The following is a 21,942-nucleotide window of genomic DNA, read 5'->3' on the forward strand; positions in this document are numbered from 1 at the left end:
CTTTATTACCAACTCTAATCAAATTTGGATAATGAGCATATGACTACAAAAAATTAATATGATTTTTCGTAAACTCTAATTGTTTAAGGCTTTAAGCCATCGGCTCCTCAAGCACAAGCATCAAACGGGTCAGATGCAAACATGGTGCATCAATGTATGAGCAAAAGCCCAACAAATAACCTTCACCCTTCTGTGTGTATGCTTTATCGATTCCTCAAAGTGCGCATCTTGATCTCTGCAACGAGCCTGGCCTACTGCCCTGTAATCACCCATTGAGCCTGCGTGCTGTTTGAACAAAAGTTTATGACAAGGTACCTAATTACACTTTGAGCATATACATGAACATGTAAAATAACCAAGAAATGGACACTTTACTCTTACTTTCTTAGTCATAGATAGTTGGAAAATTTCTGACGGTCATTCATGAACAATGTCCCGGTTGATATTACCATATCGATCACCGTCCATTTTAGTTGCTCCACATTTTATGCTTAATGTAAAACATATATTCCTTTTCGTCTGTCCTCATTGCTAACTTTGTTTGTCTAGAAATAAATCGTCACTCAGATCAAATAAAAATTTCTAAATTGTAAGGTAACACATATTAATTGGTTCATAGTGGGACAGAGAGAGCAAAAGACATATTTGTTACAGCCACGCTTATGGTTTTTATTACCAACTAGTTTCATCATCCATTCATCTTGTAAGATCACCTCACATTAACTTGAGTTCGAACTGAATATTTGAATTTTTTGTGAAACAATGATTATCAATAGATGCAAAAACCACGCCCAAATTTGAAATACATTGCTGTAAACCACTGAAACAAGAAATGAAAGACGATGATATATAGGCAAAGCAGTTGATAACATAAGTACAAATACTAGGATACAGGAAAGAATTAAGTAAATTGATTTCAACAAGAATATATATATAACAGTATGTTGCATGTACCATAATACAAGTTGTGAAGAATGATCCCTACTACTTAACTTTGGTTTAGAACATGATTATCAATCTTGTACACTCCCTTCATTTTCAATAGCACCAGCATCCCTTACAGGCCAAGAAGATAGGCCATAGCCTGATCCATCTAACCACTAGGACGACAACAACTCATCTTCGTCATCACTATCATCAAAGAACGATGTTGCTGAGGTGATGGCATTGATGTCGATGACGTCATGTTGTAACTCTTCAACCTCATCAACATCATCATCGTCAAGTAAACCATGTAAAAAAGGATGATCTAATAGCATATTAGCCGTTAATCTGCCCATAACTCTCCTACACAAACAACACTTCAAGAAGCTCTTTCCTTCTTTTGATATTCTATTAGAAATATAAGGTAACTTAGTGTAATCACCAATACTACTCAAAATTCTATCCATACCCGAATCTTGATTCAAACGCCAAAGTGGTTTTCCGGTCAACATCTCATACACAATACATCCAACCGCCCAAATATCAGCAGGCTGCTCTTGAACACCCTTAACCACAGCCTCCGGTGATAAATACCTCAGTGTACCTTGCCAATAAGGACACAAAACTCTCTTTTTAATCATTTGCTTTGCCCTTTTCGCCGACCCCAAATCCCCAATTTTAGCAATAATCCCACCTCCCCTTCCAGAACTTTCCACAAGCAACACATTATCCGGCTTCAAATCACAATGAACATACCCTTTCTTATGAATATGACTCAACCCTCTCACAATCGATCTAGCATATTTCCTTACATCAAGCTCTGACAATCCCTTCCCATTCGACCTCTTAATCAAATCTGCTAACGTTCCACCAGACCCATACTCCAATAACAAGTTATAAACCATCTGCCCGTTTTCATTATTAGTAACTTCTTCACCGTAACAGTTGATAACATTGGGACAACCACGGATATTATCCAAAACCTGTTTCTCCTTCTGAATAGAACCCGAAACAGAAAACTCTGCAGATTTACAGCCATAATGGGAGGATAGAAGTTGTATGTATAATTAGCATTAGTGTTCTTTAACTTTGCCATAAAAACAGAACCAAAACTTCCTTTACCGATCAATGCACCTCTGAACCAAGCAACCCCGTCTCCATACATCATCTTGTGCAAATCTTGTTCTTGTTTACTTCTTTTACGTTCTTCATTCATTATGTAATCCCTACGGTTTATCGAACCTCGTTTCTTCATGATTGCAATGTGATTAAGGTTAGGGTTTATACGAAAGAAATTATACAAGTTCGTTGATAGATGAATTTTTATCTTATTTTATGGTGAGTTAGTATGTTTATATAAGGAAAAAAGAGGTATGTGCATACATGTAACGGAATAACGGTTCATAGTTTCATGTGATACTTTCCATATATTGTTTTTTCTTTGCTTTACGGTCAAGTTTGTAACTAAAAGGTGTACACATCATGAAAATTTGTATTAACAGACTTGTTTAAGACTTTTATTTCTTGAGGACATTATTTATTTTAGAATTTTTTACAATGTGTAATCTTAATCATATCAATTTTTTTATACGAATGTTTACCAAAGGATTTTGGCACGCGTCCAAATTATCTATTTAAATCATTTGGGCCACGCCAAATGTATTAGTTGATTCCTTTGTTAAACTCGATCTTTAATTTGGTTATTAACCAATTTCAAGTCAACCAATTGATCATAGCAACATTGGTAGTTCACTAGTTCGGTTGACCATAATATATGTTACCGCCTACCGGCTTGGACGGAGGCAGCATGGGGGCAGTGGGGTCAGCTGCCCCCATACGAATTTTAGTACAATGTAACTTTTTAAATTTTAAATGGTATATTTATAAAAAAAAAATTCAAAAGTAAGAAAAATAAGTAGAAATAAATACAAATGTTACCTTCGATGTCATAACTTTTTCTTTGGAAGCCATTGGTCATTAAAACATTAATGTTGAGATAGATCTCTTTACTGAGAGGATAAAAGACTTGCGTTGTTTTGATTTTTAATAGAAAAAATGAAGAAAAGTTTAAGAAAAACATATATATACAAGGATTACAAGCTAATTATTTCCTAAAAAGTATAGTATTTTTTAGGTTTCTTGCATTATGATTGAATACATGTTTTATTCTCGAGCTATAGGCTGTTTTTTTTTTTACATTCTCAGACACGACTATTATAAGTATGACAAAAAAAATTAAATTTGCCCCCTTGCAAAAACAATCCTGGCTCCGTCTCTGCCTACCGGTGTCTGCCACTCTGCCTCTCAAAAATATACAATAGTAGCATCAAATGCATCATACAAGTGTTCGGTAAGAAACATGAATCAGTATATTTATAAAAACCAGATTTTATCATACATATCATATATAACTAAAAAGAAAAATGCACCAGCAAAAGTTCACATCAAATAATTTTACAATGTTAAGCATTAAAAAAGAATAAACACAAAACTTGAACATTATATAACCAGCTACTAATGTAGTACATTGATTGTTTCAGAATCTGCTAGCTATAAAATTATTCAAATTAACTTCAATGATATCCTGAAAAACATAAACAGTAAGTTTAAAAAACATACTATCCGTAACTACTCTACTGGGAACACCAATTTAGTTTGACCTCGTAGGCCGACCCTTAATCAGAACCTCTCCAAGAACTTTCGATGGAGGTTTCCCATTTTCCGGTATCAGGATTTTTTATCTTAACATTTTTCAGATATAATGACGTTTCCTTTGTCAGCGCCGCCCCATTAGTAGTTACCATTACTTTGCACAAGATGTAGTAATTATTATCTTTGGATAACTGATTATGGTCTAGTACTTTTGCATAAGTCATAGGATTACAAATAGTAAGAAGTGCATCAATAAATCGCGAGTGCGTCTTCAACCCTGGAACCAAAGTTGTCTCAAGTGATAGTTGTTGCACGTTTGGGGACGGATGAGATGGGTCGTCGTCGATCCTTCTTCTAGTTAGATCATCGACTTTGAAGTTGATCAATGGCACTACTGGATCAGCAAGTTTCTTAACTGTTATATCAATGTAAAACTTGCTTGATGATAGCTGATCAAGTGCTTCCCTCAGATTAACAAATAACATCTCAGTAATAGGATTTTCCAACTTTAGGCTAAGCTTAATTTGTTGGGGGTGAGCAGTATTGAACAGAAACAGAGTAATTTTGGGGCATCAACTTGTATGTCGTTGATGCTATTCCTTAGTCGTAGTTTCAATTTCTTCAATGAAGCACATGTGATATCCAGGGCCTTTCGGTAACGAAACTCCATATCAAGGTTCAAAGTCTCAAGAAAATGGAATTTCGATTTGATAATGTCAAAAAAGGCATTATTGTCTAATATCACACCCTTAAAAATCAATTCAGTCACGTTTGCCGGTGAAACCAAGTTAAATCTTGGGGGTTAAAAGAATGATGAGTCATAACAGAACAAGCGAAGACTTGGGAGATCATCCGTTTCCAAATCAAAACCCCAATTTTTTGATGTTATTTTCAGCTCGGTAAGATGGCGAAGATTCTTAACCATGATTCTGCTCAGAAGGCTATCTGTAGCACAATCAGCAAGGGTTATCTTTTCAAGCAAGGTACATATATAAAATAAGTAATTAATAAGGAGCGTGTCCCCTAGCTGCACACCAACCAACTCGAGTACTCGCAGGTTCTCACACTTGATTCCAACCCAATCACCCAAACAAACGGCTGCCTTGAACCATTGGGCAACAGACATAGATTCATCATCAACTTTTATGCTTAAAGTAATTAGGTTTTCGCTAGAGAATATCTCCGTTGATGGAAGTGTAAACAAATGATTAATCTTAGTCGAGATTGTGAGAGAAAGCTTATTGAGACAACTTTTGGAAACTACAGACTGAATCCGGTATTTAGCAAGACAAGCCGACTTCTGGTTTTCGATGGGTAAATAAAGATCAAGACTGGTGATTTTATTGTTGTCTAAAAAATACCCTTGAAAAGTGCGACGGACCAACTTCATGTAGTTCAACTTATTATGTTTTTCGGGTTTTGTGAAGAGAAGGGTAGGGATGGTAGACCAAGCGTTTAGCCATGACTTGGACAAGAAATAAATTATTTAAGGTAAAAGTTAAAAAAGTTAGAGTTTAAAAATTCTCTTAAATGGATCTTTATGGTTGCTTCTCTTAAATGTATCTTTATTGATGAAGTGATGTTTTTTGTTGAATGGGTTCAAGGAAGTGGTGACTAAAGGCATTATTTGGATGAAACTTATGGGGTGTTTGGTTGGTAAAATGATATAATTGGAATTTAAAACTTTTCATTGAATTCCTTAATATAGAGAATTAATAATTCCATCACTAAGTTGATGGAAATAAACATTCCATGAAATTCATATCTCTTTATCAAAATACCCTCTTATAATTAAATACCAAAACAAGAAAATCTTTCCTTTTGGTGTACTATTGATGTCTACTGCAGCCTTTAAACCACCTTCACCATCCACCACCATCGATGTTCCACTGTTGTTGGCTGCCGGATTTTAACAGTCATCACCATCTGCCACAATATATTTCCTGTTGCTGCCGGCTTTGGATAAAAAAAGCTAGAAAAGAGATATGTTTGTATATATTATCATTATTATTTACTATTTACCATCATCATCATTATTATTATTATTATTATTATTATTATTATTATTATTATTGAGAATGAAAATGAATATGAGTGAAAGATAAAGAAAAGTTGAATGAAGACAAGATGTGGGTTCCTGTGTGTTTATGTGAATGTGTGGTGGGTCATGGGTGTGTACGGTATATATATTATCATATCGATTATCTATTACGAGTAATTTGTTTATTATTATTATTATATTAACAATTTGTTTATTATTATTATATTAACAATTATTATTAGACATATATTAAGAAATTATATTATGATAATCTAGCAAAGGTTAGTTTTGTCATTTTATAAATTTATATTTGAATTCCTTTAACTGAATTCCATTGAATTCTGTGAACCAAACACAAGACAAGTATAAAAAGTTTCAGATTCCAATTTCTTCAAATTTCAATTCCTTTAACAGATTCTAATTTTTTCAAAAACATTATGTGAACCAAACGCCCCCTTAGATTTTTAATTGTCGTGTCATTTTAATTCTGATATTGCTTAAAAAATGTAATAATTAAATATCTGTTTGAGAATAAAATAATCAATAATGAGTTAAAAACTGTAATCTATCTTCTTATTTTAACAATTTTTGTAATAAAATATAGATAATAACATTACAAATTTAATACTAAATAAATTATAATTTTCGAATGTTTATATGGCAGAAACTAATATATTTTGTTTGTAGTATTTGATAAATTTTTATGGTATTTCTAGAAATTGAAAATATAATATAATTTGTTATATTATTTTTATTTTAAGAAAAATCAATGAAGAAGTTATTTTATGTGTATTTTGAATGATGAAAATGTTGTATCTTTTAATGATGTTTTGAGGCTTTTTTGAAAAATATGGTTATAGTATATAAGATGACTTAATTACATAGATTAAAATATTTGATAGTTAATTGGTAAATCAATAACCTTCGAGCATTTGTAAGTATGGGTTATTCAGAAAATTTTCAGGAAAAAATAAAAAATACATATAATAATGAAAATACAAGTTATAAGTATATATTTGGTACATTGGATATTTTCGAACATTTAATAGGAGGAATCTCACGATATAGTAGCTATATATCTAAACAATTTTTTTTTTTGAAAAAATATAAGTTTAGATAAAAAAAATTATTGAAGTGAAATTTTAGTGGCAAAAGTAGTCTCTCAATTAAAGAGTTTGGACCTGGTAACCCGAGGTTCAAATTTGAGAGAAGATCAGGGTTAATCTCTATTAATGGTCACATTTTCGGTGGATTAGTTGAGAGTTTTTCTCAATCGGGTATATGACTCGAATTTTAAAACGCGAACCAAATTAAGACAACATATATTAGATCTCTCGTAGTCAAATTGGGACACAAATTCGCCTTCCAAAAAATATATATATAGATACAAATAAAATCAAGTCAAGATACGATTTAAATTAAGATCAGATACTTAAAAATAAACCCTAGATGGTGAAAATTGGCATATACCTTAATTACATTAAATTTTAGAAAAGGAAAAGAAAAATATGGAAATCATGTGGAAAACACGTGCCAGAAAAATCCCTTGTCTCTATCCTTTTTTATCTTTCTCATTCATTCCTGCAACACACAGCAGTCAATTTTTTTATATAACTATAAAACATAAATAAATTTGGGATCCGTATTTGTGTATCTTTTTTAGGGTTTTCATAAAATTAAAATAGTAATAATAATAATAATAACAAGCTCCATATAAAACGTACAAACCCCCCCTTTAATTCTCAAATATTGAATTCCAAAATTTGGATCTTAAAATAAAAAGATGAAGCTGACGGTAAAGACTCTTAAAGGAAGCCACTTTGAAATTAAGGTTCAACCTTCCGACACTGTAAGCCAACCCTTCCCACTTTTTTCTCCTATTTTTATTTTTATTATTATATATAAAAGATTTATTTATTATTATATAACAACATAGGTCTGTGATAATTATTAATGTAATATAAAATAGGAATTTTGCGTATGTATATATAATATATATCAGGATATAATAAAAATTAGTATAGTAAAAGGAATAATGTTTATATAAATAAGAGTAGTTTTGTATTTGTTTTAATTATTTGCTTTTTTAGGGTATTAAAAGTTTAATGTTCATTTTTTTTTTTTTGGAGCTTTGTCCTGTAAGCTGGAAATAAGTTTTAGCTGAGATAATATCGATAAAAATCAAAGTTGCAATATCTGTCACTCTGTCATGTTATTCGTAGATTGTCTGTCCACTTATGGTGTGTTTGGCAAGGGCCTTTTTGGAACTTAAAGCTTTTATGAGTAGCTTCTTCAATTAAATGCTTCTATCTGAAGAAGCCATGTCTGAATGTAGCTTCTAAAAATAAATAAATTTGAACGGTTAAAATAGAGAACTAGTTTTTTCGCTGCGCCTCCGGCTACTTTTGACAAATGTACTAAAACTGTATCTGTACACCTGTTGATACTTTGATAGGCAATAAGCTGGGTTTTCAAAAACTGATGATTCACTGAAAAGTAAGTAGATTAGAATAAGCTACCACTGAATGCTCTAAACAGCGTATCTTTGTTTAGGAAACACTATAAGCAGTTTGAAAGGCAATTGTAAAGTACTCGGATAAAAGATGATGAAGTTAGCAAGTGTTTAAAAGAGATGGTTAAAGTAGTGTGCTTTGGCGACGTTTGTCATCAACATATATATTTTCATTAGCATGCTAAAAAATGTCATTGTATGCTCTTTTTCTATCGGTATGTTAGTAACTGATATGAAACTTTTTTTAATACTAGATTATGGCGGTCAAGAAAAATATTGAAGATGTGCAAGGAAAAGATAACTATCCGTGTGGGCAACAATTATTGATTCACAGTGGTAAGGTTCTGAAAGATGAAACTACATTGGCAGATAACAAAGTCTCTGATGAAGGTTTTCTTGTTGTCATGCTTAGCAAGGTAACAGTCTCTCTCTCTCTCTCTCTCTCTCTCTCTCTCTCTCACACGCACACACACACACTGACCTCTTGGCCACCAATTATCAACCTCCTAGTTGGTTATCACTGCATTTTCCAATAAAACAAATCCAAGTATCTGTGAGACCATGGGTTCAATGTTCATATAATAATTTAGATTTTTGTTTCTTTAGAGTAAGAGTTCTGGTTCAGGCGCAACTTCTTCTGCTCAGGTAATGTGTGTTTTATTGTGCCCTTGACCCTGTATGATCTCCACTTATACTATATGAATAAAGGAATCTCATTTTAGCTGTTATAAGCAGGCACCATCAACACCTGCTCCGACTTCTAATCCTACCAGCACACCTGATGCTCCAGCTAAACCGCAGTAAGTTTCCATAACCAGTTCATAGTTTAACACAACAGAAATCTGGTGTTTATGATATCAAATTTTTACACATATGCGTGCATTGCAGGGCTTCTAAAACTAGCACGTCTTCTTCTGGCCCAGCAACAGCAACGGCAACAGGACTTGAAACTGCAACTGTAGCTGCGCCGTAAGCGCCTTTGTTCACACTATATATTTCTATCTCTTTATTTAGGACCACGTGAAGGAGTGATATCTAGAATTTTCGTGAGAACTTGGAATTTTGAACCCTTCTGGTTTTCTTATAACCTTAATTGGGTTATAAAGAAAAATTTATTCTAAAGGAGAATGGGTTAAACAAGTTAGAAGTTACCCAATGTTCATTCTTTTATGCATACGACCTTATTATCATGACATTCGAAGTTTTATGTTAATATTATAGTAATATTGATAATAAATAACTAAATCGATAAAAAGTGTTTGTGGGTCATCCCATATCGAACTGGCATATTTTAGTCTATACTAAAAAGGACCTGTTACAAATTGAAGCCATTTTTGGCCAGTTATTTGCATTGCCCGATCCACTTATCTTGCCAATTATTGTCAGAAATTAGAAGCATTAGCAGGATTTCAGATAGATCTCATGTGGCTAACATGTTAGTTTTTTTTATTTGTAACTGCAGTGCAAGTTCTGATTCATATGGTCAAGCTGCTTCCAATGTGGTCACCAATAATAGTGTTGAGCAGACTGTTCAATACATAATGGATATAGGTGGTGGCAGTTGGGACAGGGAAACTGTTACTCGTGCACTTCAAGCTGCTTACAACAATCCAGACCGAGCAATTGATTACTTGTATTCTGTATGTGTAAATGTTCAGGATTTTTTTTTTTAAATAAATTTTGTGAAACTTGGACCTAATCCTTCCCTGCCCCGACTTCTTCAGGGTATTCCAGATACCGTAGAAGTTGCAGTCCCGGTGACTCAACTTCCTGCAACTCAAGCTGCCACTGAAACTGCCACTGGTGGCGCACCTCCATCCGGAGGTCCTAATGCTTCCCCATTAAACTTGTTTCCTCAGGTTAGTAATCCTCAGAATTGATATTTTCTTATAAGTATATGTTTTGATTCATTTACTCCTGAATCGGATCAGTTCAGGTTAATTTTATCTCCAACAGTCAAATGTGTACAAAGGAAGCGTATTGGAAGTTATCAATGGGGTTGGTGGCCCATTGTTAAGGTCTTTAAACTTGGGGTATTCCACCAGGGTTTGAATCTCACTTCTTACATCTGTAGGGGTGGATTATTGGGGGGTCTGTTAAAAATAAATAAAAATAAAATATCAAGTTAATTAGGGTAAAACCTTAACAAAAAATAGTGTATTGGAAGTTCAAAGTGAATTTAAATACACGAATAACTATAGATCATTTTGTTAAAGAAAGTTAGATTACCATTGAAAACTACCACTGCTGTTAATGGTAGTTGCTACTTAATTGTATAATGAATAACAACATTTGATTGACAGTGTACCAGGCCAAGTAAATTTGACTTGACCCTTTTGACTTGTATTTAGAGTTACTCATTTTGACGCATTGCTCGACAAGTCCATATTCTTCTCTAGTTTTTTCCTTCATTGCTGTATGTGACACAGATGATATTGCTATTGGACTTTGTGCAGGAAATACCTTCAGGTGCTGCAGGAGGGAATCTTGGATCTCTTGACTTTCTAAGAAACAACCAGCAGGTAATATTCAAGTTTGAGTAGTTTCATGTAGTTAATCCTCTAGATTGATGTCATTTTTGCTCAAGCATGGATAGTAATTTGCAACAATATACTATTAATTAGCATGATGTAGGTTTGGCATCTTTAATATGATATGAATCAAGCCAATAACCAAGAAGAAAATGAAGTTATATGATAGATAAGGTGCTGGATTTTGAGCCCCAGTAGCTCCACAAGTCGATTACGACCAAACTCAATTCCTAATACCCTAGATGGCATGAAGGCCTTAGTAATAGATACCCTAAACTTGGCCAACAAGATATTGCCAAAAATAACATAACCTAATAATAAAAGCCGACACATAATTAATTAAATGGTAATTATTACTTAAGCCCTTGACCCACTGGACCCATTCAGCCCATACTACCCATATCATTACTCCCATCCCAAAAACACCTTGTCCTCAAGGTGTGACTTCAAAACTTGGTTTCAATCAAATTTAAGTCCAGGATTCCATGGTTTCGGTGGACCTTCCATCTCTTCTGCCTCCCGCTCCTCATCTGGTTCCAGAATGACCCGTAGACATCTCAAACTCTTCTCAGGGCAACGATGACCAGGACCAAACTTACCATCACAACGAAAACACAAACCCTCAGCCCGTTTATCTGCATAGTCAGCATCACTCAAACGTTTTATCTGCAAAGGATTCCCAATTCCAACAGCGGTTGTGTTTGCATCCCCGACTGATGGTTTAACCGCTACCACTCCAGTATTCATGCTTGTTTTAGTGCCCAACCCAACAAACCCAGCCCCACCACTAGTGCTATCCTCGTCAATCATAATGGCTAGCTTTATAATCTGAGTTAAGCCACGAGGTTGTAACAAACGTACAGCAGACCGGAGCTCTGGTTTCAACCCATTGACGAAAGTCCCTATCATCACAGCCTCTGGGACACCATCCAATTGTGCTGCCAAAGTCTCAAATAAGCTAACATACTCTCTAGCAGTCCCCTCTTGTTTAATAGCCAGAAACTGCTCATATAAATCCCCTGCTTGAGACGGTTGAAACCTGTCCAGAACACTTGCTTTTAAAAGTTCCCAATGACCAAAAGGTTCCCTATTCTGTCGCCAACGGAACCAGGATAAGGCCTGCCCCTCTAGACATAACACAGCTGCCTGCAACCGTTCTACCGGCTGAACAAACCCCTGCACATCAAAGAACCTTTCCATCTTGTAAACCCACCCAAAAGCATCATCCCCATTGAATATCGGCATCTTCAGGTTTCTTAACCGATAATCTCCCTGATGCACGGGCTTATCCCCAAACTGATTGCTTCCATGCTTGAAGATCTGGTCATGAAACAATCCAGATCTCTTGCTGTTCAACGCATTATTTGGTTTTGGAAACGAACCGGAAACGTTTCCCGCCTCAAAATTCCCAAACCGCAACTCGGATTTCCCAATAGGACTGATCGGACGACCCCCGGCCATCTTTTGTACTCGAGATCTGAATTAATTACCTCAGCTTCTTTTGACTTTGAAACCGTAACACTTGGTTCTGGCATGGTGGTATATGGAATCGCTCCCGAACAAACCGGAGGTTTAAATTGTTCCTGAAACTTAGCTGTAACCAAATCCAGAATTTTGTTAGTAGTTTCCTCTAGGGTAGCTTTGAAATCCGCCACCATCTCCTCCTGTCCACGCCTCAACTGATCTAATCTACTCTCAACAGCTGCTGCCCTTTCCTCCGATTCCCGCTTAAAATTCAGAAAGTCAGCATCTACTTCATTAACCTTACGAGTCATATTTCCCACCAGTCGCAAGAGCAAAGGCTCTGATACCAATTGACATGAATCAAGCCAATAACCAAGAAGAAAATGAAGTTATATGATAGATAAGGTGCTGGATTTTGAGCCCCAGTAGCTCCACAAGTCGAATACGACCACAAATAAACTCAATTCCTAATACCCTAGATGGCACAAAGGCCTTAGTAATAGATACCCTAAACTTGGCCAACAAGATATTGCCAAAAATAACATAACCTAATAATAAAAGCCCACACATAATTAATTAAATGGTAATTATTACTTAAGCCCTTGACCCACTGGACGCATTCAGCCCATACTACCCATATCATAATATCAGAAGAGATTGTTTTGGGTCTTGGTCTTGGAGATGTATTATTCTTAAAGACATCTTTGGGTTTGTAAACTTTTTTAATTTTTGAGAATTAATCTTGTGTTTCAGTTCCAAGCATTACGATCTATGGTACAATCAAATCCACAAATACTACAGGTACACTCTCTCTGTCTGTTTTTCTAGGTATATAGTTGTTTTTTTGTAACATTGTCTAAAGCAGTTTGCATTGGTTAATAGCCCATGCTTCAGGAACTTGGTAAGCAAAACCCTCAGCTTTTAGGACTAATCCAGGAGAACCATGCCGAGTTTCTTCAACTCATTAATGAACCTGTAGATGCTTCCGAAGGGTGAGTGATCCTCACGCATTCTGATGTCATACGTTAAAATCAAATTTTCTCCATTTCAGTTATCTAGTTATTGTCTATTATTACTCGTGCCATTGTCTTGAAGTATATATTATGTATAATGCAAGATAGACTATGCATATATGCTACTATATAGAGGGTCCAAGGTGAGTGGGTCATGTGAGATGGATAACGGATCAAAATGGGCTGGGGGGAGAATGGTCATGCTTAGTAAATGTGAACTTGGGTCATGTCTGGTTACATCACAAACACTTTTTTCATTAGACTGCTTTTATAGATAATTGATGCATGTTATTATGATTAATACGGCAATATATTACTTAAGTAATTATTCACATTTTCAAGTTAAACAATTCTGGGGCCATATGTGGCAAATATAGGCTTTAGACGACTTGCAAAATTGCACCCTGTCACTATCTGATCTGTTTTCTTCTTAGCTGGGTATTTTAAATATTAATCTCTTTCAAAATCAAACACAACTCAAGTTGCTCCAAATTATAAGTAGATGACTTCTATCTAGACATAATGCGATGAAGCTTTGACCAATATCTATCATTATTTATAGGGATATGTTTGATCAAGGGGATCAGGAGATGCCTCATGCTATTAGTGTTACGCCAGCAGAACAGGAGGCCATTGAACGGGTATGATCACTTGTACCTATTTTTACTATCATACCGATATATATATATATATATATATATATATATTTTGCCTGATTCACGTTTGCTGACTAGCTGATTCTTGTACTTCCAGCTTGAGGCTATGGGTTTTGATAGAACTATTGTTATTGAGGCATTTTTAGCCTGTGATCGTAACGAGGAATTGGCAGCCAACTTTTTATTGGAGAATGCTGGCGATTATGAGGACTAATTTGAAGACATCAATGTATCTTGAAAGGTTTGAGAAATCGTTCTATATGTTTACTTGAAGTTAGAAGTGGCAAATGGACCGGGTTTGGGGAATGGTTCAAATAAGTTTGAAAAAAAGGAGAAAGAAAGTGTGGTTTTTTGTATGGTCAGACGGTCTAATTGACCAAAAGCACCCTTTCTCACATAATATTTATAAATAGTTAGTTTGTCAAATATGATTATCTAGATAATATTAGTTAGTAATTTGTTTTATTTTTGAAATGAAATGCTTTTAGGGAGATTTATGGACGACCTATACATGTTTAGTTTTTCTTTTTGTATTCTATGCACGTTTGTGGGGTTTTTTTTTGGTATTCTATACATGTTTAGGCTTTCCCCCGTAACTGTATCTGTTCTTAGAATAGCATTTTTGTATGTTTCAGGTGATTTTGACCTGGGGATGAATATGGTTATTTGGAGGTTTTGTCAAAGCAGTAGAGACTCATTTTAGGTGGGGTGGTTTATACATGTTATTTGATATTGTCTTGTCTATGGAACCGAGGCTTTGTTTCTTTTTCTATATTATTGCACTTTTTTTATTTGACACTTCACCCAAATATGAAGGGATGAGGAGGATTTTGTTTTGCACTCGAGGATACCTGTGTCCGTGTCTGACCAGTTTGAAACTGCTAATGTCCAATCTTCCATTCTTTTTGAAGTGTGCCCATTTTCATTCTGTCAACTACAGTAGGTTTGCGATGTGTGATTTTCTGGCACTTGTAACATGCAACAGAAATGGAATTAAAACTAGTGTTTGTGAATGAACTGTGCTGTAGTTTCAGTTGGATCGCTCGTTTTATCCAAGTTATCCTAATTAGCTCATGCTTAAATGAATTTGGTAACGTTACCCTATTTACAATCTTGTTATTTTAAAGATTCTTGATTTAATTATAGAAAACATCTTTTGTTTTTTAGAAGTTTTTTTGAAGAGAAGTTGTCCCATAAGATAAAAAAACATCATAATTTCTAATTTTTTAATATTAAAAATGAAAATAACTATTACTAATTTGAAACTTTTTTTTGAAGTTAGTTATTTTCATTTGTAGTTGAAGTACAAACGTCGGCACAAGATGTCAAACGTTGGTACAAGATTTGAAAATAACTTTGACTTATATTTGAAATTAAGCTTTAGATAGTATATAGATAGATATAGATATAGATTTGTAGTTGGAAGTACAAACGTTGGCACAAGATGTCAATTTGGACCCTATATAATCCATATTGTTCGATTTAAGGTGAGGTGGGATAGTATATCTGAAGCGTACTAGACAAACTAATACTATATAGGATAAAGATAGAGATTTTTAAAAGAAACAAAGTAATCAAATACATGCACCAGCGTTACAAGGAACACCAATACGTTTCGATACGCCGAGATGAGAGTGTGAATGGTGTGGCTTATATCGAAAAGCTGTCATGCATGGTTCTAAGGACCACCGTGTCAAAAATGAATTACAGTGTCAACTCTATTAATAACTACACATTCTAATATACTTCTAAATTTATAATCTCAGACCTCTCACAACCTAATATTGATGGTATGTAAGTTTTTAGCTCAAATTTGAAAAATAAGAAAGAGTTTATCCGTCACTACTTACGTTCATTCGGGTTGGTTGTTAGTATTATAGAACGACGTCGACTCCCTTTATTAACATTAAATTATGGCTCTGTGTCGTGCTATCATCTAATTAACCAGTCCATCATACCATCTATAAGTTTAAGCCTTGAAGATATATGGTCTTGATATCTTTTACGAGTACTACTTTTGTGGCCGGCCTTTGGGAAAGAAATGACCTCTACAAGCATTCCAAGCGCCATATTAACTAGAAGAAAATAAAAATCCCATTCTGATTGGTGGCACCCCACACACATGGGATGAGAGGAGACCCGCCTAAATATCATTTACCTTTAATAATAATATCTGGAAAGCTCATAAATCATAATGCCTTAGCATTTGTATTTGTATTTATAACAAGAGAAACCCAATGGGCCATTTAACACAAATATGAAATATCTTTAACTTTGCTACTACCTTGTATGTGACCGACAAGAGAATATTGTCGTCTCCGTTGACTTTGTCTCCGATCTGGTATATTCTTTAATCTTTACTATGTTTCTTCTTCTCTATAGATCTTGGTGTTCGTTTAATCTATCGTAGTATCATGTAATGCACAAAGATAGTGTTAGTTTTATTGTTTCCTAGCACATTTTCTGCGTCTCATTGCTTATAATTTGGTATGATATTATACGAATTTTGGGTTTAGGCCATACTCGATAGCTCTCAATGATGCATGTCTTGCTTAAAAACCGTTTAAGAAAACTTGACTCGTTTGTAGCTTGATCAACCTTCATATACTACAGTGACAAGTAGCCAGTAATTTGCTCATTATCAATTCCTCTGAAATCTATGCATTTAGAGATTTCAGTTAATTTTATTCCTGTCAGTAACATTGCTCATGTGAATTATTGGTATTTATTTGCAGTAAATTTTTTTGTCAGATCATGGTTCTTGATGGCATAATAACTTCGCCTCACAGGAGAACACAGACTGCATTTAGTTCACCTGCCTTCAAAAAGCAATATACAAAGGAGGATGAATTGGGTAGCTTCTCCACAATCATCAGGCGGCATCGCTACCTACTGACTGCTCTTGTACTCCTTACTCTCCTCTGTACCGTTTATCTGTATTTTGCTGTTACATTAGGAGCTGGGGACGTATGTTCTGGCTTGAGCGGGGCGCAAAAGGCATTGTGTCGTGTCCAAATACCCAAAGAATCGATTGCAAGGCGAAAACTCAAATTATGATAGAAGTTGTTTCATTTTTTTTTTTACCAGCAGAGAGAAGTTGTTTCATTTTCATCTCTTTTTCTAGCTGTATGATGATGGTGATATAATGTAAAAACGTTACAGTTCTCGTTTGTGTCTCTGTTTCTGATATGGAGATGATCTACGGAAAACTTTTCTTGTAAAACTGATTTGTTACATTGGCTAAAGAAAAGAAATACTGATTCATGAATAGAAATGTGTGATTTATTCATATAAAGAGTTGTTTGAAGCACTTGGTTACAGGTAATTTACTGAACGATATTTAGTTCTTTAAGCCATGTTGTGTGCAAAGGACACGGATCTTGTTTCCCTTGGGCGATTGCCTTCTCTGAGAGCGAATAGAACCACCCGTTTCTCCATTTGAACTGCAAGATTAGTTGCCATTAGGTGAGAACACATATGGCAGATCAATTGCAAATAACCAACTTTTGATCATTACTGACATAACAAAATTACCTCCTTGACTGCTGTTGGGAAGTGGGAAACTGCTCGAGCATAAGCACACAACCTATCCTCGATCCCTTTATCAAACACTATGCCCTTCTCTGCTTCCGCTGCAGCTGCCAGTTCACCGATGAGGCTATCTACCTGAAAAGTGTAATCAACATGTCAAGTGTTGCTAGTATTAGTAATATGAGCAGTCAGGCATATAGAGGTAAGAAAATGCGCAAAGCCAGATGGGTAAAGGGTCAAAAAGGAAGTAGGCCATAACCAGGCTGGGTCAGTTTAAGTTGACCCGCAAACCCCTTCTTTTATCTATCTTTTTTTTTTTTCTATACATAATGTGATAAGTCGCTGAATATAATGACATAGGAGGATATACACACTAAATATAGACTTTCGCAACTTTCAAGTTTCAACTTTCAACTAGTTCGACCCGTTTGATATAGAACTTTGCCGGATTGAGCCTTCGTAAAAAATGGATCAAAAAATGCAATATCTAGGAGTATACAAGATACGTATTCTACTGTTCTAGGCAAGATGCTAAATTAAAGATGAACAAATTATATATAGTTTCAAGGGTTTTGATCATTTGAAAACTAAAATTTTCGTGAAAACTAGAAAACTGCCAAACACACTGTGATCTGAATTTAACACAATGTGTTTGAACAATTTTCCGATTTACAACGCTATCAAAAACACACCGTGATTTAAAACTTAACCCAACGTATTTTAGGTTACACAATAAAAACACATTGTGTTAAATTCAGATCACAGTGTGTTTTGGTCAGTTTTCTAGTTTTCACAAAAAATTTAGTTTTTAAATGAATATTTCACATAGTTTCAAACCAGGAGTAAATTATCATGTTGGTAAAGCAAATCTTACCTCAGAACGGAAGTCCTTCTCTACAACTCCCACAGTGGCTCCAGGATGGCGAGCCCCAACAAGCATGAATGCTGATATCCATATAAGCTTTTCTAGCATTTGCTTCTGAAAAGGTGGTTTCTCTAGGACCTGATTTCCAAATTTTCAGAAGGCAAGTTTCTTACACAAGTAGAAATCAATTAAAGTTAAAAGCAAGAGTTGTCACGGTTTTCATTGATGCTACAATAATTTCTATAATCATAGAGCACGCAATTTAGGACCTTTTTCATATTCCCCTGCACTCGTAATTGTGTTAAATTCTTTTAGATTCCTACAAATGTAAACAACTTGATCATTTTACCAAGTAATACGGTGCAGAAGAAAGTGTCCAAAGTTTAAACCACATAATTGTTATACTGTAAAATGAAATATACAAATGACACATGATTTACCTTGCAAGAAAGACCCCCAGCTTGTAACCTGGCAGCCACAGCAGAACCCCATTTGCCAAAAGCAGCAGTCAGTCCCTCTGGATTAGTATCCGTTATACCATCTACAGGCGGTTCACCAAGCTTGGAAACCGCAAAATATGCCAACACTTGATCAGCATCACCTAACCCTTTGCTTTGAAACCAGGGCTCCAGCATCCCGTTCTGGAAAAATACCAAATCTGCTAGATTGTTATGATCCATCTCAACCACGTAAACAGAAACACAATAATTATATAAAAAATGACCCGCCTAAAATGGTGGTATAAACAACTGAGAAACTTATGAACTATTAATTTCCTGTAAAATGAAAAACCCACTAACCTTACAATCAGCTTAAAAAGATAAACTAAAACTGAAAGCTAGTTAGCTAGAGGCGGTAAAACAAGGTTGGTCCCGATACAGGTTGAAAAAGGTAACTTTATTGTTGAAACCCAAACGGTTCAGATGGTGTTGACCCGTGAGACTTGGTACAATTTCCAAATTTTCTTACTTTTGTACGAAATGCAAGTATCTACACACATGAAACTGTCAATAATAATGGGACTAGAACATACAACCTCTTGGTAAACAGGTCACCTCATATGACGCTAGCCCAAAGGCCTTTTGGTTCTGTTAAGTATGACCAAAACAATATCGTTGTAAGGACGTTTATGCGTTGAAAGTACAGTTTTGAGGAGTTCCAACCATTTGGACCATACCATTCTAACTAAAATCCTTGTTTACTAGGCAAATTATTAGGAAATGTATAAAACTTTACACCTTTTACTATTGTATACATCATACTTTATGACTTCCTTTTGTATCTATCAAACGCCCAATCCAATAGTTGCTTATCATATGTACCTGGTGACCTATTTATCATGTGTGATAACTAACACATCATCAAAACAGGCCAGGCACAAATGTCACTGCCTTACATGTTAAACGAGTATTTGAAAGTTCCGCTTTTGTTTTCGCACTTTCAATACACAAAATACCAAAAAGGTGTAAGCTTTCATACATTCTCAACTAATTTGGCATTTTCATTCAAGATAAAAACACAACCCAATATATAAACAAGTAGAATAACAAGTTATAAGTTTAGTTATCGTACCGCTCCAACGGGAGGGAGGAGTGGACTGAAGAACAGCATCAAGATCATCATTTCTAGTACACACCAAAATGGGCCCAGGGAAATCAACAGGAACCGGTTCGCCTCTCTTGACAAGCAAATCTTGGCCGCCACCCATGTCTTGTAATGCTTTTCCAACACGCCCACCGCCTACAATTATTGATGGTATTACCTTGGTGGCTGTTGCAGCCGACGCCATTGAAGTTATTTTTCTTGATTGGTGTTTAAGTTTCAGGTTATTATAAGAAAGAAATGAAGTGGGTTTGTTTGTTAAGTGTTTGTGATGGTGCGTCCAAAGGGATAAGAGTGAAGTTGTTGTTAAGTTTGCCATTGTTGAGGTGATGGTGAACTGCAGGCCATTTGATTGTGTGTGTGTGTGTGTATTTCAGAGTGTTGGAGATTTGGGTTTGACTTGAGAGCCACTCGTTTGTATCATGGCATATCGGGTTTATTCGATATCCGTTTCTTAAGCTATTTCGGGTTATTGGGCATTTGATCCAGTCAAAAAGATACCGGAAATTTATTTAGAATAAATTATTCATGGGCCCCTATACTACCTAAATCAATGAATCAATTCAACCCAATCTTTAATTAAAATTTAATTTATCTCTCTCTCATTTATACAACCCAATCTAACTCAAAGTTTTACCCTCATTCACAATCCAACCAAAACCAATTTTAAATTATTAATATTATGTATAATAAAACTATTAAAAAATTGTCATTCAATAGAAACATCACATGTGGCATGTAAGAGCTCGCAATCCGGTTTTTCCGCTCAAGCAAATCGTTTCTTGCAATCTCCATTATCATTTCTTTTGAATATTTAATTACACCACTTCCATTACTTTTGATTATTTTAATGAACGATCTATGATTTTCGCTCACCGATAATGTTAGTCTTACAGTGTACTAGTGTAGTGGTTGTCAAAATTTGGTAAATTGTCATATTTTTGGGAAACTAAGTTATTCACGATCACAACATCATCCCTTAACCGTCATGAGTAGAGCGTTCCAATGATTGGAATACGCGTCCCCGGGAACGCCCCTCTTCGGTCCCGGGGGCATTCCAAACATCAAAAACCATTATCCGTTCCATTTCTAACGTGAATGTCTCTCGTTTCTTGTTGTATTCTAGCTTGCATTCTTTTCTTTAATTGTGAGACATCTCCTTAATTATAGTGTTATTTCCTTTATAAATTCAGCTTGTGCCATTTCTTGTAGTGTCATTTCCTTTATAAATTCAACTTGTGTCAATTCTTGTATACAACATTTGTATAATTTTGTAGCATGTCCGATATACATAATTTTATAGCCTATAATTAGGAAAATGTATCCGTGGAGTCCAAACACCCAACCCACTTTTAGTGATTCCAATCTTCATCAGGACCCCACTTTTATTAACATGATCAAGGGCATGCATGTCGGATCATCGGACGATAATGATGTCGAGGCGGTTCAAGAAACACAACCTGAAGTTAATGTTTCTTTACCGTCAAAAAAACCTACAAGACAAAAGCATAAGAAGAAAATAACCGATGAGCAGAAAAAAACTCAAAATCAATTGCCTTGGAAAAAAGACGAAGACATGGCTTTGTATCGAGCTTGGGTTAATGTATCCGAAGATCCCAATTGCTATATATATATATATATATATATATATATATATATATATATATATATATATATATATATATATATATATATATAAGGGATAATACAAACAGGCTCATATTTTGAATTTACTTTAATTTTTCCAAGTAATACTCCCTCCGTCCCATATTAAGTGTCCTATTTTGACTTTTTGAGTCTTTTTCTTTTAACATTGACCGTAAATATTTTTGTTTTTGTTATGTAACCCTTGATATAACATATATAAATTGATTGAGTTTTAAACGTAGTTTTAATTATTATAACTTTCATCAACTAATATGTAACACAAAGAAAGATATTTACGGTCAAAGTCGAAAGAAAAAGACTTGACCAGTCAAAATTGGACAATTAAAATGGGACGGAGTACTACTTATCTTTTTATTATCTTTTGGAAAATGTTTAACGTGCATAAAAAGATTGTATTTTTCCATATCAAAAGCTCACTCCTGAATCATATGATAAGTGTACAATTATTTAGTGCACCTTAATGAAAGTCTTTAAGGCTTCGTT

The 21,942-nt window shown here is 34.9% G+C and overlaps 3 protein-coding genes and 1 pseudogene across 5 annotated transcripts; 2 read left to right on the plus strand and 2 right to left on the minus strand.

Annotated features, from left to right (window-relative positions):
- Window positions 1-1,100: 1,100 nt before the first annotated feature.
- On the minus strand, window positions 1,101-2,179 carry LOC122588331 (annotated as a pseudogene).
- Window positions 2,180-7,215: 5,036 nt separating this feature from the next.
- On the plus strand, window positions 7,216-14,806 carry LOC122587459 (ubiquitin receptor RAD23b). Its single transcript, XM_043759638.1, has 13 exons — window positions 7,216-7,466; window positions 8,384-8,545; window positions 8,736-8,774; window positions 8,865-8,929; window positions 9,018-9,098; window positions 9,592-9,769; window positions 9,854-9,988; window positions 10,586-10,651; window positions 12,878-12,925; window positions 13,007-13,116; window positions 13,700-13,778; window positions 13,891-14,034; window positions 14,429-14,806. The coding sequence occupies exons 1-12, from the start codon at window positions 7,401-7,403 to the stop codon at window positions 14,005-14,007; spliced, it is 1,146 nt and encodes a 381-aa protein (XP_043615573.1). The 5' UTR covers window positions 7,216-7,400; the 3' UTR covers window positions 14,008-14,034; window positions 14,429-14,806.
- Window positions 14,807-15,992: 1,186 nt separating this feature from the next.
- Window positions 15,993-16,963, plus strand: LOC122586882. 2 transcript variants are annotated; one of them, XM_043758898.1, is made up of 2 exons: window positions 15,993-16,134; window positions 16,529-16,963. In XM_043758898.1, the coding sequence occupies exon 2, from the start codon at window positions 16,548-16,550 to the stop codon at window positions 16,848-16,850; it is 303 nt and encodes a 100-aa protein (XP_043614833.1). In that variant the 5' UTR covers window positions 15,993-16,134; window positions 16,529-16,547; the 3' UTR covers window positions 16,851-16,963. The 2 variants fall into 2 exon arrangements, with proteins under 2 accessions (XP_043614833.1, XP_043614834.1); XM_043758899.1 differs by having other exon boundaries at window positions 16,545-16,963.
- Window positions 16,964-17,057: 94 nt separating this feature from the next.
- On the minus strand, window positions 17,058-20,169 carry LOC122586881. Of its 2 annotated transcripts, none has more exons than XM_043758896.1 (5): window positions 19,762-20,169; window positions 18,630-18,847; window positions 18,199-18,327; window positions 17,328-17,459; window positions 17,058-17,236 (listed from the first exon to the last, which is right to left on the minus strand). In XM_043758896.1, exons 1-5 carry the CDS (start codon window positions 20,108-20,110, stop codon window positions 17,120-17,122), a joined length of 945 nt encoding a protein of 314 aa, XP_043614831.1. In that variant the 5' UTR covers window positions 20,111-20,169; the 3' UTR covers window positions 17,058-17,119. The 2 variants fall into 2 exon arrangements, with proteins under 2 accessions (XP_043614831.1, XP_043614832.1); XM_043758897.1 differs by having other exon boundaries at window positions 18,630-18,830; window positions 19,762-20,165.
- Between the last annotated feature and the right edge of the window lie 1,773 nt (window positions 20,170-21,942).

Source organism: Erigeron canadensis, chromosome 2 (assembly GCF_010389155.1).
Source record: "Erigeron canadensis isolate Cc75 chromosome 2, C_canadensis_v1, whole genome shotgun sequence".
Classification (NCBI taxonomy): domain Eukaryota; kingdom Viridiplantae; phylum Streptophyta; class Magnoliopsida; order Asterales; family Asteraceae; genus Erigeron; species Erigeron canadensis.